At 42.4% G+C, this 13,236-nt stretch overlaps 2 protein-coding genes across 2 annotated transcripts; both read right to left on the bottom strand.

Annotated features, from left to right (window-relative positions):
* Positions 1-1,459: 1,459 nt before the first annotated feature.
* LOC147171389 (extracellular calcium-sensing receptor-like) lies at positions 1,460-5,159 on the bottom strand. Its single transcript, XM_086080815.1, has 7 exons — positions 5,056-5,159; positions 4,702-4,987; positions 3,798-4,619; positions 3,342-3,563; positions 3,302-3,307; positions 2,434-2,557; positions 1,460-2,370 (listed from the first exon to the last, which is right to left on the bottom strand). Exons 1-7 carry the CDS (start codon positions 5,142-5,144, stop codon positions 1,460-1,462), a joined length of 2,460 nt encoding a protein of 819 aa, XP_085936941.1. The 5' UTR covers positions 5,145-5,159.
* An 818-nt stretch (positions 5,160-5,977) lies between these two features.
* Positions 5,978-12,700, bottom strand: LOC147171388 (extracellular calcium-sensing receptor-like). Its single transcript, XM_086080814.1, has 11 exons — positions 12,634-12,700; positions 11,895-11,957; positions 11,210-11,271; positions 10,667-10,747; positions 10,557-10,585; positions 8,720-8,878; positions 8,382-8,649; positions 7,494-8,297; positions 7,180-7,410; positions 6,972-7,095; positions 5,978-6,888 (listed from the first exon to the last, which is right to left on the bottom strand). Exons 1-11 carry the CDS (start codon positions 12,698-12,700, stop codon positions 5,978-5,980), a joined length of 2,799 nt encoding a protein of 932 aa, XP_085936940.1.
* Between the last annotated feature and the right edge of the window lie 536 nt (positions 12,701-13,236).

The raw sequence follows: 13,236 nt of genomic DNA, 5'->3' as shown, positions 1-13,236 counted from the left end.
CCGTAAGGATCCCAAGGTGTAAAAAATAATAATAATAAAAAAAAGGATCCCAAGGTGTTTCCAGGCTGGCCAGAATATCCTGGGTCCTGACCTACAATATTTACAAGCTATTAAACAATTTTTTCCATATGGCCCATTTAACAGTCAGGTAGGATATTCCACGGGCTATCCACTGGGAGGCAGAAGCACATGAATTTATTTTCATGCAGCTGGAATGAAGTGGGCAATAATCTTAAAAAAATAAATAAATTCAGCTTTCAAAAGTGAAAATGTCGAAAATGATTCTCATTTTAAAATGCATAAAAGTTGTATTTAATTTAACAAGTTTTTCCTACATTATTGTTTACTAAGGGTGTCAAAATTAGTACGTTAATATCGATTTAGTTTAATGTTCCTTTAACACAACTAATTGTTTTAACGCTCGATTAATGTCCGCCCCTTGCACTCTGTCATCATGTCCAACATTAAACACTTATGCCATCTACTGGCAGAAAAATGACCTCAACACAAATCAATGTTTCACACACTCTTTTTTTTTTTTTAAGTATAGTACATCTTTTTAACTTTAACTTCAAACAACTTGATGAATTACATTACTATGAAATTACTGTATAAATGAACTAAAAGATGCCACCATATTAGCATTAGGTTAACATATTTTTCTACTTTTATGTTAACAAGAGTATGAAAAACTGTGAGGAAAAAAACATTTTATTGTACATTACATTTTATTGTACATTTATTACAGGCATAAAATGTGTGATTAATTTGCAATTAATCATGAGTTAATTATTGAAGTAATCAGATTAATTACAATTAAAAACTTTAATCGACTGACAACCCTATTATTTACCTTAGCTAAATATGTTCACCAAAATATTAGAAACTTCTCTCAGTGTCAGGCAGTGTTCTTATTAATCAAAATGAAAAAGTACCTTTGCAAATTTAGAATGTTCAATTCAGCACTTGTGTTGTATCCCATTAGCTAGTGTACCTACAATATACAATATACAGTATGCAGTGTACTCTATACGCGTTTATTTAAGGGTTTGGTTTGGGTCAGATTTAGCCAAATCCGAACCCTTATTGACAGGGTTGGAGAATCCAGGTGCAGAAAGTAAAAAAAAACTTGCATAGATTTGCTTTCGCCAAGGGTGTTTCTACTCCACTAGGAGTTAAACAAGCTCATCTCCACCCGTTGAGTACAAGCACCTGCGGCTAAAACCAAACTGTTTTTTATTTGACTGGCTTCTACAACCCTTCTTATTGATTTCAGCTTGTTGAATCAGTCTGAAACAATGCGTACTATCAAAGGAACATCAGTCAACAGAATTTTTTTTTTAAGCCCATAATTAGTCATTAGGTTATACTGTTCACATTTCCACTTGAACCACAACACATTCGTGCATCTTTATTATCATTTTGCATACATGTAAAAAGTTACTAAATTACACTCATCTCAAGGACCGGTATTAAACATTTTCCCCATGACGTGCTTTTTGGTATTCTTTTCTGGCTTCATTAGTATAATGTAACATTTAGGTGCAAAAATGCTGACCAGTAAACCAAAAGCTGAAGACAAAATAGCAAATATCTCCACAGCAACAGTAAACTTGCCAGGAGAGCTGACGTACGCCGGGATGAAGGTGATCCAGACCGCGCAAAATATCAACATGCTAAATGAGATCAATTTGGCCTCGTTAAAATTATCCGGCAGCTTTCTTGCTAGAAATGCCAGAACTAAACATATAATTGCAAGAAATCCGATGTAACCCAGCACCGCGTAGAACGCAGCTTCAGAGCCAGTGTTGCATTCTAAAATGATCTTATTGCTGTATCTGAAAACCGTAGCTGGGAAGGGTGGGTTTAATTTGAGCCAAAGTACACATATTAGTATTTGGACCAGAGTGCATGAGCAAACTATAACCCGCTGCTGCGTGGGCCCGAACTTTCCCGCCACTTTGCTGCCGGGAAATGATGCCTTGAAAGCCGTCACGACCACAATCGTCTTGCTCAAGACGCAGGAGATGCAGAGTGCGAACGTCAATCCGAAGGCCGTATGGCGCAGCATGCACACCCGCGCCGTGGGTCTGCCGATGAACGTGAGGGGGCAAAGGAAGCACAAAAAGAGAGAAAACAGCAAGAAGATGCTCAGCTCAGAGTTGCTGGCCTTGATCACCGGGGTACGTCTGAAGTAGATGAAGATGAGCATGGTGGCCAGCGACAGCGAGGCCCCCAGCAGCGACACGACGGTCAGAGCTACGCCCATCGGCTCGTCATAGGTCAGGAACTCGATGGTTTTTGGAACGCACTCATCCCTCCTCTCGTTGGACCAGAACTCTCGTGGACAGGGCGTGCAATCCGCTGCACCTGTTGGGTGGCGAAATTTAACTTGCGCATCTGAGATGGTGCTTCTTGGGGTATGACACACACCTGTCGTGTTGGCTATAGTACCATCAGCGCATGGGATACAGTCAAAACAGCAGATGGGTTCTCCCTTTATTTGAGCTTTCCTTGTCCCCACCGGGCATTCCACAGAGCACACTGCTAGTGGAACCTGGGGAATTGAAAAAGGTGCGCTTTAAATGCAGTTTTGGGAAGTAATGACGCAGACTCATTGGTTTTCAATGTCAACGGTCCGGATGAGGACAACGCGTGAAAAAAGATGAGATCTTGGGGCTTTTACAAGGCGGACAAAATCAGGGACTGGAGTAGTGTAGTCAATAGAGCATTAATGACAACCGCTGCAGATTCAAAATTCAAGAGTTTCTCCATCCACATGGCCTGATTTAAAAGAATTGTTTAATGTTGTCAGTTACAAGAAGTTCAAAAAAGAAGTTCAAAAAATATCCATCAGATCTGAAAAAAAAACTGTGAGAATTTAAATTAGTTAATTTATACTGTATATTTTTGTATTCACGCTTTCATTCGCTATCATTACTTAATTTAACCTTACGCTTTGCTAAAGCTAATTAGCTTTGCCCTTTGCTAAACACTGACTAGGGTATGAAAACTTGTTGTTTTAATAGCATAAAAGATGATCCAATTCTAGCAAATTCCTGATTTATTTACTTGTGTACACATTTATGTATTTATTGTTTTTGTATCAGCATAAGCGTGCTAAATAATTTTTTCTCCTTGTGCCTACTTATCAAAATTGGCATTGTATACTTACTTTTGTATACTTTTGTACATTTCATTCTGTACTTTGAATTAGTTCTTCTGCTCAGATTTGTTGTCTTTTTTTTTAAACGCACACAATTCAGTTTTTCTACTTAAGTACGTAGTGCGAGTGCAAAACCAGACCCTAAGCGTAAAATAATAAAAACAGACCAACTCACCATTTTACCCGTCCGCCACACTATCTCCTCCTCCTGGATTCTGAGCTCATAGTCCCCGTTATCAGCCAAGGCAAAGTGACCCAGTGTGACGTGTTTCACCTTCCCGTCTCTCAGCTGCCAGTTGATGAGGTCATAAGAAGCCGGCGGGTCACCATTTTCATCGAAGAAGACATTATCACCAAACTGATTCTTAAATGTTACCCTTTGGAGGTGATAGGTTACCTCGGGGGAGAAACAACAGACCTGAAATGAACTTTTTAAATAAGTCATGCATTTTACACTGGGTCCTATGTGCAAAATCCCAGAGGTGATGCTGGAAGCCGGGAATTTTTTCTTTCAACCATGGAAGAAGAGGACGTAGCAGAAGTAATCTGAACCCAGTATCTTCCTGCTCATTGAGTCACAATGGAGCAGTTTTTGTTCATAAATGGTAAAGAAAACGTTTTTCATTCTCACCTGTTTTGGCTGAATGTCTGTCACCTTCATACATGGTCTTGCTGGTTTTTCACTAGCAGATTGACAGAAAAGCAGACGGTGCAGAGCGTGTGCGATGGCATAGACAGCCTTGTACACATTATAAGAGACTCTGAGCTGGGTGACATTGAAGAAAACATCCTGGGTTTTCATTAGTAATGTCTCATTGCCGGTGCATATTTCTTGTGAGGCGTCGGCTTGCTTCACTTGTAGAACAGCTTTGCAGCCTACCATTATCTCCCAGAATTCCCTCACAAATGCTGCGCTCGCGTCTGTGTAAGGGCTGATGCCCGCGAGGAACGGCTTCAACTTTGGAATCGCCATCTTGGGCACCACAAAGCCGAGAGCGCCGCCGAAAGCGCGATATATTTCCGGGGTGGACGGTCGAGCGGCGGTTATCCAGGCCTCACTGGCGATCCACTGTATCCCTGTGATGTTCTGTTTAACCATCTCTTTCATTAAAGGGTAAAAGTCACCTTCGGGTACAAAAGCAAGAATTACTTTAATGCTTGATTGTTTGATCATTTCCACAACAGTCTGGAGCTTTTCCATAGAGTATGTCCGCAGTATTGTTCCGACAAATGCCACACAAACGCCAAACTTTTTAACCTCTTCTTTAAAAGCGAGAACCCCGTGACGCCCGTAATCGTTGTCTGACTGTATGGCTCCGATCCACCGCCAGCCAAAGCGTTGGACGAGAGCCGCCAAAGCTTTTGCCTGGAAATGGTCGCTGGGAATTGTTCGAAAAAATGTAGGATACTTTGATCTGTCACTTAAACAGGCACATGTTGAGAAGTAACTCACCTACAAGACAGAAACAACCAAGAAAAGTTCAATTCAAATTACACATACAGCAAACAATGCAGTAAGACATTAAAACTCTCACAATTGGTACTTGGAACGGTCCAAGTGTCCCAGCGACAGCAAGAGACTGTGAAGATCCGGACTCAGCTATGAGTGCAGATATTGCAGGGAGACAAGATGAGCCGTGTTCTGTCTCTTCTGTTCCGCCAGCAAGTGTTAGAGCAGCACGTAAAGTGTTAGTAGGAGACGCACAAGAGTTGAGGATCCTGTACCCTAGCGATATGTTTGGCAGGAGTGTCATATCTTTGTTGATCTCTTCAATTGCAAATGCCATCACTTGAGTCCATCGAAAAGCTCGCAGGTCAAACCTAAAAAGAAAAAAACTGCGATGAATCAGTGAATGGTCGATGGACTATTCAGAAGTTATTAAACTCACCCTGCACACTTGACGCCAGGAGGGTTATACTGAAATGTCAAAGTGCTGCCTATCTCTTTGTTAAAAACCGGGAAAATGCCCCCAATCATTATGTCTCCTCTCAGTAAAAGACTGGGCATGTTGAACCTGCCCAACAGCTCACAGCTACTCACTGTGTCAAAATGCAAAATAGACAAGAGAGAGGACAAGAGGATGGCTCTGCCCAGCATATTTGCTTTGCATTATTTAAGAGAGACGTGGCCTCTGCTCTTATATGATGCAAATGAACCTGTTCTCTTAATAGACAGTGGAAATGCCCATGGGGGCAGCCATCAGGTGTTATAATCATATCAGTGTGTGCTCACAGAATACAAAGAACAACATTTTTCATTACTCTTCATGAGAATAATGATTAGAACTGATTATAGAAATTATGTGTCTTTGGGCGAAAGTTCAATATTGATGTAAAATTACTTCTTAGAAGTTTATTGTAACAGTATAGGTGGGGTGGGGGGGGCAAAGGATAAGACTGATGATTGTATGATTTAGTGAGGTCCGCCTGATGTCGCCGTATTTATATGGCAGCATTTGCTTTTCTTCAAACGAACAAGCTCTAACCCTAACCACTGACAATCAAATTATTAAAAAGAAAACTGTTTTTGGTTCGTTTCATGTTTGTAGAGGACTTGGGGTCATTTGTTGGGGGTTTGTGCTTGTGTACAAAGCTTGCTAATTGGCGACGAATGTTCACAGAGTGCTTTACTTTTGGTGCAATTACTAACTTTGGAGACCTGGTCTGCGAAATCCTGAGATGTGTTGGCTTATTCATGAAGACATGGACCATGTCATCAGATCAAGATCATTTTGAAATGAAAACAGTACAAGTTAGAACTTCAACCTGCTTTTATTAATATACATTGACAGTATTTGAATGAAGGGACACTTAAAGTTTTCTTGATGGTATTTTTCCCATGAGATGTTTTCTGGAGTTTTTCTCTGGCCTAAAGATGATAATGTAGCACTTTGGAAAAAATATGCAAAACAGCAATCCAAAACTGGAGGCCAGAATGGCAAAAATCTCCACGGCAACGGTGAACTTGCCAGGGGAACTGACATAGGCCGGGATGAAGGCGATCCACACTACACAGAATATCAGCATGCTGAAAGTGATCAGCTTGGCTTCGTTGAAACTGTCTGGCAGCTTCCTGGCCAGAAAAGCAAGAATAAAACACAAGAGAGCGAGAAGTCCGATGTAACCCAATACACCCCAGAACCCAATAGCTGAACCCAGTGCACATTCTAGGATTATCTTCTCCTTGTAGTAGTTTAGATTCATGGCAGGGGTTGGTGGATTTGTACACAGCCAAATGATACAGAACATAACCTGAACCAGAGTGAGAGCCAGAACACTCAACCTCTGCTGGACATGCCCAAACAGTTGAATATTTTTGCCAGGAAATGTGGTTCGAAAAGCCATGAGCACCACTACAGTTTTTCCCAGAACACAGGAGATGCAAAGCACAAAGGTGATGCCAAAAGCCGTGTGGCGCAGCATGCAGGACCACTCGGTCGGTTGTCCAATAAAGGTCAGAGAGCAGAGGAAGCATAGTTTTAAGGAGATGAGCAGCAGGAAGCTCAGCTCAGAGTTGTTGGCTTTGACTATGGGAGTCTCTTTGTGGGTCAGAAATATGATGAATGTCAGCAAAGCTAAAAACACACCAACACAGCTTAATGCGGTCAATAGCGCACCCATGATCTCTTTATGAGAAAGATACTCCGTGGGTTTTGGAAGGCAACGGTCTTTCTTAGCATTGGGCCAGAATTCTGGTAGACATGCCAAACAGTCGGGAGAATCTGGAAACACACAATGACACACGTAATTGAATGATTGAAGCTTGCTCCAATGCACAGAACAGACTGCAGTTTGAATCCCCCACCTGTCTGATTACTTATTGTTCCCTCGGGGCATTCGAAGCAGTCAAAGCAGCATACAGGCTTGTTCTTGTTGGTGGCCTTGCGGGTCCCAGAAGGACATGGTTCCCTGCACACAGATCGTGGCACCTGGAAAGACAAACCAAAGCGGGGATAGGAGATAGTTATCCAGTAACATCCGTTTCAAAAAGACCACAAAGCTCAGCACTTTACCTCTGTGCTGTTTCCTCCCCAAACTATTTTGGCGTCTTCTTTCAGCTGAAGCTTTCTACCCTCTGGAAACGACGTGTCGTACCGTCCAATGTTCACAATCTCGACCGAGCCGTCGTCTCTTATGTGCCAGTTGACCAAGTCGTACTGCGCCACAGAGTCGCCATTTTCATCGAAAGATACCTTGGCCCCATTCTGGGTTGTGAAATTCACGTAGTTAATGTGTTCCAACACCTAAGAAGAAATTTGAGCAAATAGAAAAACCTATACAAATATTTTTCACATGCAAAAACAGATACTGTATGTTTTATATTTACCATCTTTGGCTGGACCTGGCTTTTGTTTACACAGGAATTTCCTGTGATTGGATTGGCACCATTTTCACATTTCAGCAATTCATGAAGTGCATATGCAACCAAATACACTGCTTTGTACACATTATTCTCTGCCCTAAAGTGGATCACGTCTGTGTAGTCACTGGACATGGTCTTCAGGTCCTCACCACCAGTACACAGGGTTGAGGTGTTGGAAGGAGAGAAACTGCAGTCAAAGAACTTCTCCCAGAAAGCCTTAATTGTGCCACTCTGAGGCTCATCCGATGGTTTCAAGTCTAGTAGGAACTTTCCCAGCCCGGGAATAGACGCCTCTGGGAGGGCAAAGCCCATCGCCCCTTGTAGTATGTTCCTCCTCTCCACGAAAGCAAGGTCCTGTTGTGTGATCCATGCCTCACTGCCGACCCAATGCTTTCCACTAATGTTGTAACTGGCCATTTTGGATAAAAAGGACTTGGTGTAAGATAAGGACATGAACAGTAGGACCACTTTGGATGACGATTCCCTCAACATCTTCACTATGGCATCATGGTTTTCTGTAGAGGTCTTTGAGTAAACTAGGCGATATTCAACACAAATGTGCTCTTTCATTGCTTCAACTGTGAATTCAGCTGTGCCCTTATCGGCATACAAGGTTGAGGAATAAACGATCCCCACCCAGCGCCAGTTGAAATACTTCATGAGCTGCACCAGGCCCAGCACCTGAAAGCGGTCGCTCGGCACCGTTCGGAAGAAAGTTGGGTAGAGGTTCTTATCTGACAAACACGCACATGTTGAAAGATGGCTGACCTTCAAGTGAAATAAAGAAACACACCTTAATTTCTCAATTTTTTAGACCTCTTATGCTCTTCGGGGTCGCGAGAAGCACCTCACCTGCGGAATGGACAACGGGCTCAGAAGGATGTTGATATCCTCACTAACTCCGGAGGATGAGTGGCCGAGGAGGGCTTGGATTCGACCACTGCACGCAGACTCCTCCTGGCTGACGGCTTCTATTGCTGCTCGTATAAGGTTCTCGCTCCCGCATCCGTTGTAGATCCGATAGCCCAAACTGACCCCCGGAAGGAGCTGCATATTCCTGTTGATCTCCTCCACCGTGAACATCACAGTGCGGACAAACTTCAGCTCTCTGTCGTTCCATCTGTAAATTTTCAAGCATTTCAAGCGTTAAAAATGTGGATTTAAAATGTGTGCTTTACATTTTCACTTACTTGGTGCAGTATGAATGTGGGACCGCCTCGTAGTCATTATCGTTGAGTGTTCGAGTGCTTGACATTGAGAAAATCCCTCCTATCAGAAGATCGCCTTCCTTGGAGAACTCCAAGAAGCCTGTCTGCCCAATCAGTTTGCACGTTTGGTTCTCTGTCTTGGTCGTTGCTAGCAAGCTGATGAAGATCACAATGAACCGCCCCATTGTCAGCCACCCTCCTCTTCTCTGATGCAACACTGACCTTGGGTGCTGACCTTTTATAACGACGTCAACAACAAACTTGCCTGTTCTGCCAATTCCCAAATGAATACTGTATGATTTTCAGTGGTTATTTTTTTAATGGTGCTTAGACAGGTTAATCATGACATTTTATGGGGAAATTGCTTATCTTATGATGATGTTTTATGTACTTTCAGTTTTTTAAGTAACTACTTTCGAGGATTCCATGGTAATTGAAACCTATTTGTCAAATGACATGAATTTGTTCACAAAGAAAATCACTAAAACAATTATTAATTAATTAATAATAACCATTATTTAAAGTGATTAAGGGTTCATGTTAGCGCTCACAAACGTTTTAAAAATATATGTATAATAATCTCAGCCATGTGACCATGTCAGTATCACAATGATAATTTACTTGAGAGGCCATGTTACAGTTGTGCTTGAACATTTACATACCCTAGAGGTATGTAAACTTATGAGCGTACTGCATGCTGAGACAAAAGCTTAATGCCCATAAAATCCAAAATACTGTGGCAATTGTTTTCATATTTTCAGGCGGAGTTGACATGAGTAGAGATGTGCTTGTGAATTTTGGTGACGATTCATAGCATTTTTGTGTCGATAAGTGATGTTTAGCTCAACTGTACGTTTTAAATTAATATATATTTTTTTGTCTGCCATTGCAATTCATTGATTTCAGCCGTAATTCTTTGTTACACAATGTGAGAAAGCATCAGGGAAATGATTATTAGAGGTGAAAAGTTCCGTGGAAACCTCCGCTGGATCTTTTATCTTTTAATGTTTGCTGATCCTAACAGTGACTACCAGAAGACTGGATATTTCAGTTCTATGCCAAAAAGATCAGACACGGCCGTGGAGCCTTTTCTGACAGATGCAGAGGCTCTGCCTGTCCAAAACGATTCCTGCTCTTATGATTTCTTAGCCATGCCCACAAAGTGTGGTGACTTTGCCTGCCCATGTAACCATGCATGACTCCATGCCATAGGGAAGGCCATAGCGAACGGCCTAGCTCAAGTCACCCATCTAATGGGGTATATGCCACGGAGGAGGCGGGACTTCTGACTTGCATTTTTTCACACATCAGCTTTGTTTTCCGGTTCCGGTTTGTGTGCCCCTTGGTTGCGCGTTCCCGTTGACTGGTGAGAGTGTGTAGTCCGTATGTCTCAGTTGGCCGAAGCATTTAAGAGAGCTGAGACGCCCTGCGCGGTTGGGGGGGCGCAGGGGTGGGGGTGCGAGTATTGGAACGCGGCCAGCAGAAACGGCCGGAAACTGTGCTGATGTGCGAAACCCGGAAGTCGGAAGTCCGTGGCATCTACCCCGTTACTGTATGTGTGCCAAAGAGGCGTAATTTCTCAGTGGTTTTAGAACATGCACAAGCACAGAAAAAAAGATAAGAAACAGAACTTTTAATTACTTTAATTTGTAACCATTCTAATTTTGAATGGAATCTTGAAGTTAATAGCCACACCGACTGATGCGCTTATTTTTTCCTTTTCTTTACACTAATATTCTATAACACAGCACTGCTATAGAAACTCAAAATATTTTAGACATACAAATGTACAAGATATAAACAACAGATGAACAGATATGAATGAATGTTGTGAAATATTAACTTGCACTGAAGGTGACATTGTTTTGCAATGCAACATAGTCATATGACTTGATTTATCTTAATAACCAGCACATACATCGTTGGTACCCTTGAGCTGTGCACACGGACTACCAGACGCACATGTAAGAAGATGCTTATGGGTGTCAGCTGAGTGCAGATGCAGAGCAGCTTTGTGGGAAGGGACGTAAACAAACAGTACCAATGAGACGCAAACTCAGTGTGCTCCAACCCAGTCCAGAGTTGCAATGTTGACCCAAGAAATATGTCTTCAAACCAGTGCTTGTCACTCTTGGCTGGAAAATGAAGGCAGAGAGTCAAGAGAATGAGCAGGGTGAGTGGGAGTGCTCGACATTGCCGCCGAATGGGTCGGAACCACTTCATGACACAATGAGCAGCCCTACAGGAAATGAGGAGAAGTGGGCTTTTGCCTAGAGAATACTTAAGGCAGGCGGCCAAGGCTATCGAGGACCACTGGGAGGACTGACGACTGGTGACTGATGGTGGAAACCAGCACAGTTTGAAAGAAATAAATGTCACAACGGTGGCGTTGCCAACTCTGATCGGTGACATTTTCAACCTGGTAATGTGAAGCCACGCCAGCAAGACGGCAGCCAGAAACACTCTCCCGACCCATCTGCTGGTGCCGGCGGGCAGCCAACCTTCCTCTCTGGCTGGGCTGAATTTGATGGCGTCTGTGGAGGAGAAATTAACACATTTAACCGGATCTTTACTGACATGTTGCCTTCTCTTCCCGTCTGTTATTACCTGCTCTTGTGAGAAAGGAACTTTTTGGATAATGTGTTGCTGACAGGACCTGCATTTGGGGAAATGATAATTGAATTTGATGCAGTGAAAAATGGCACCTGCCACACTGAGACTCATTTGCCCCCAGAGCAATAAAATGTTGATCAACATATACAATAACTAAAGTGAGTGTTCTCATCTGTCCCGCCTTTATGGTGTACTTTTTTTTGTGTGTGCAAATTGTCTTGACTGTTTCAGATTCTATTCACTGTATTTTATCCTGTCTGCAAGACCAGCTTCCCTTCGGGGACAGTAAATTATATTGAACTGAACTGAACACATGCAGTAAAATTGTACAACTTCAAACAAAATTTCATGAATTAAAGATGAAACTTCTTCAACAGCCAAGAAGAGTCCAGTTGCCTCCTTTCAACTCTTTTGAATGACAATGACCTGGATGGCACTATTCATAAAAACTAAAAGATTCCTATCTATGTAAAGATCTTTGTTATTCAGAATTTAAAATGATTTCGTCTTATCTGTAGGAAATTTTGAGGCAAAATCGGCTCACAGCAGATCCCGGTGTCAAACCTCTCTGCCGCCGCCAGGACACGGGGATCTTTCCGTCCCCAGGCTGGAGCACAAATTCACATAAAACTGAATTGAAAATGTTTTGGTCAATCAAGAAATCAGGTTTGCAGTCCACATTTTGGAGGTCTGATGGAGCAAGAGTTTAACCTGCCGTGAGTCAGATGTGCGCTGTGATGATCTGCATTTTTTTGCACTGAGGACAAAATGCACAAAAATGCATACAGTATTCTCGTAAGTGCATTTTGTTCATAAGGGAAATACATGCATGATTCTATTACTCACATGGATCCTCAACGGGAAATCTTTGACCTGACACAGCTGGAAACATAATAATTGTAAACGTTTTTGCTTCCTTGCAGGTGCTTTCGTCAGATCTTTGTGCATCAGAGGCCCATCAAGATGTGTGTTATTCAAAGTAGCATTTCTCCCTGAGAAGATCCCATGGCGGACAGAACTCTTCAGAAGAAATCTGAACAGGTGAGGAGGAACGAAAACCAGCATCATCATTTTCAAAATATGTAAGCAGAATGAGATTTAATACGATGAGAGTGCCTTGCTTCTAATTCCAGTGACATGAGATCTGCTACTTTGGAATTTAAGAATGAAAATTTGTTTTTAGGTATTGCTGCGTTGCAGATTATTCTTTTGTTAGTGTCCAGATCCTTGAGAAAAATGTCGGTACAGTAAAAATGGAAAAAAAGAAACAGAATGTCACTCACCTGCCACACGTGAGTTTAGTTCTACAGAGAACATGAGGCAACACGTTAGAACCCTCACAGTGGACATGGCCACAGAGCTGAGAACAGCAGCCAGGTGACACCTTCCAAGTGAGCAGTGCCAAAAAAAACAATGCCACTGATGTCATCTCAGAGCTTCGTCTTTGGCACAGTCAGCCTTCTCGTGAGGGGGGGCTGACTTTTTATAGAGAGTAGGAGGCAACCTTGATGGCCATTCTCTAAGCACCAAGTTTGAGGAACTCGCGTGACAACAATACACATCGGATGTTCCACTTGTAATTGATTATTTGATGTTCACAGAGCATGTAGCTCATATCCATCCATCTCTTAGCGAAACACGCAGAATGCTCGAATGTGTCTAATCGTTGCGGTATTGCATTATGTTGTGTCAGTTTAGGAGTCTTGGTATTCTTTTTCCTGTACTTTCAACTTTTTGCGAAACAAATCATATAGCCCATTTGCACCAGTCTGTGATTATTTAAGCTATCTCTTTTTTTCCCTTCTCCACCATGTTAGTGGGGGAGTATCAGTCGAGGGATAACCAGCCGGCTTGGCAGCTAACAGCAGCAAGATGGACGATTCCAG

The sequence above is a fragment of the Leptonotus elevatus genome, chromosome 7 (genome assembly GCF_054856555.1).
Source record: "Leptonotus elevatus isolate MCC_2025b chromosome 7, RoL_Lele_1.0, whole genome shotgun sequence".
NCBI classification, from domain to species: Eukaryota; Metazoa; Chordata; class Actinopteri; order Syngnathiformes; family Syngnathidae; genus Leptonotus; species Leptonotus elevatus.
The sequence above is the reverse complement of the archived record's forward strand: the minus strand, read 5'-3'. Positions and strand labels throughout refer to the sequence as shown.

Bases quoted from the DNA above. Each gene is read 5' to 3' on its own strand.
- LOC147171389 (XM_086080815.1), bottom strand. From the start codon at position 5,144: ATGATTGGGGGCATTTTCCCGGTTTTTAACAAAGAGATAGGCAGCACT. The intron at 4,620-4,701 runs GTGAGAGTTTTA...TCTGTCTTGTAG, and splicing joins GACCGTTCCAAGTACCAATT to GTGAGTTACTTCTCAACATG. The intron at 2,371-2,433 runs GTGTGTGTCATA...GCCACCCAACAG, and splicing joins TACTATAGCCAACACGACAG to GTGCAGCGGATTGCACGCCC.
- LOC147171388 (XM_086080814.1), bottom strand. From the start codon at position 12,700: ATGTCCACTGTGAGGGTTCTAACGTGTTGCCTCATGTTCTCTGTAGAA. The intron at 10,748-11,209 runs GTCGGGAGAGTG...CTTCCCACAAAG, and splicing joins CCGCCGGCACCAGCAGATGG to CTGCTCTGCATCTGCACTCA. The intron at 7,411-7,493 runs GTAAATATAAAA...ATTTCTTCTTAG, and splicing joins GCCAGGTCCAGCCAAAGATG to GTGTTGGAACACATTAACTA.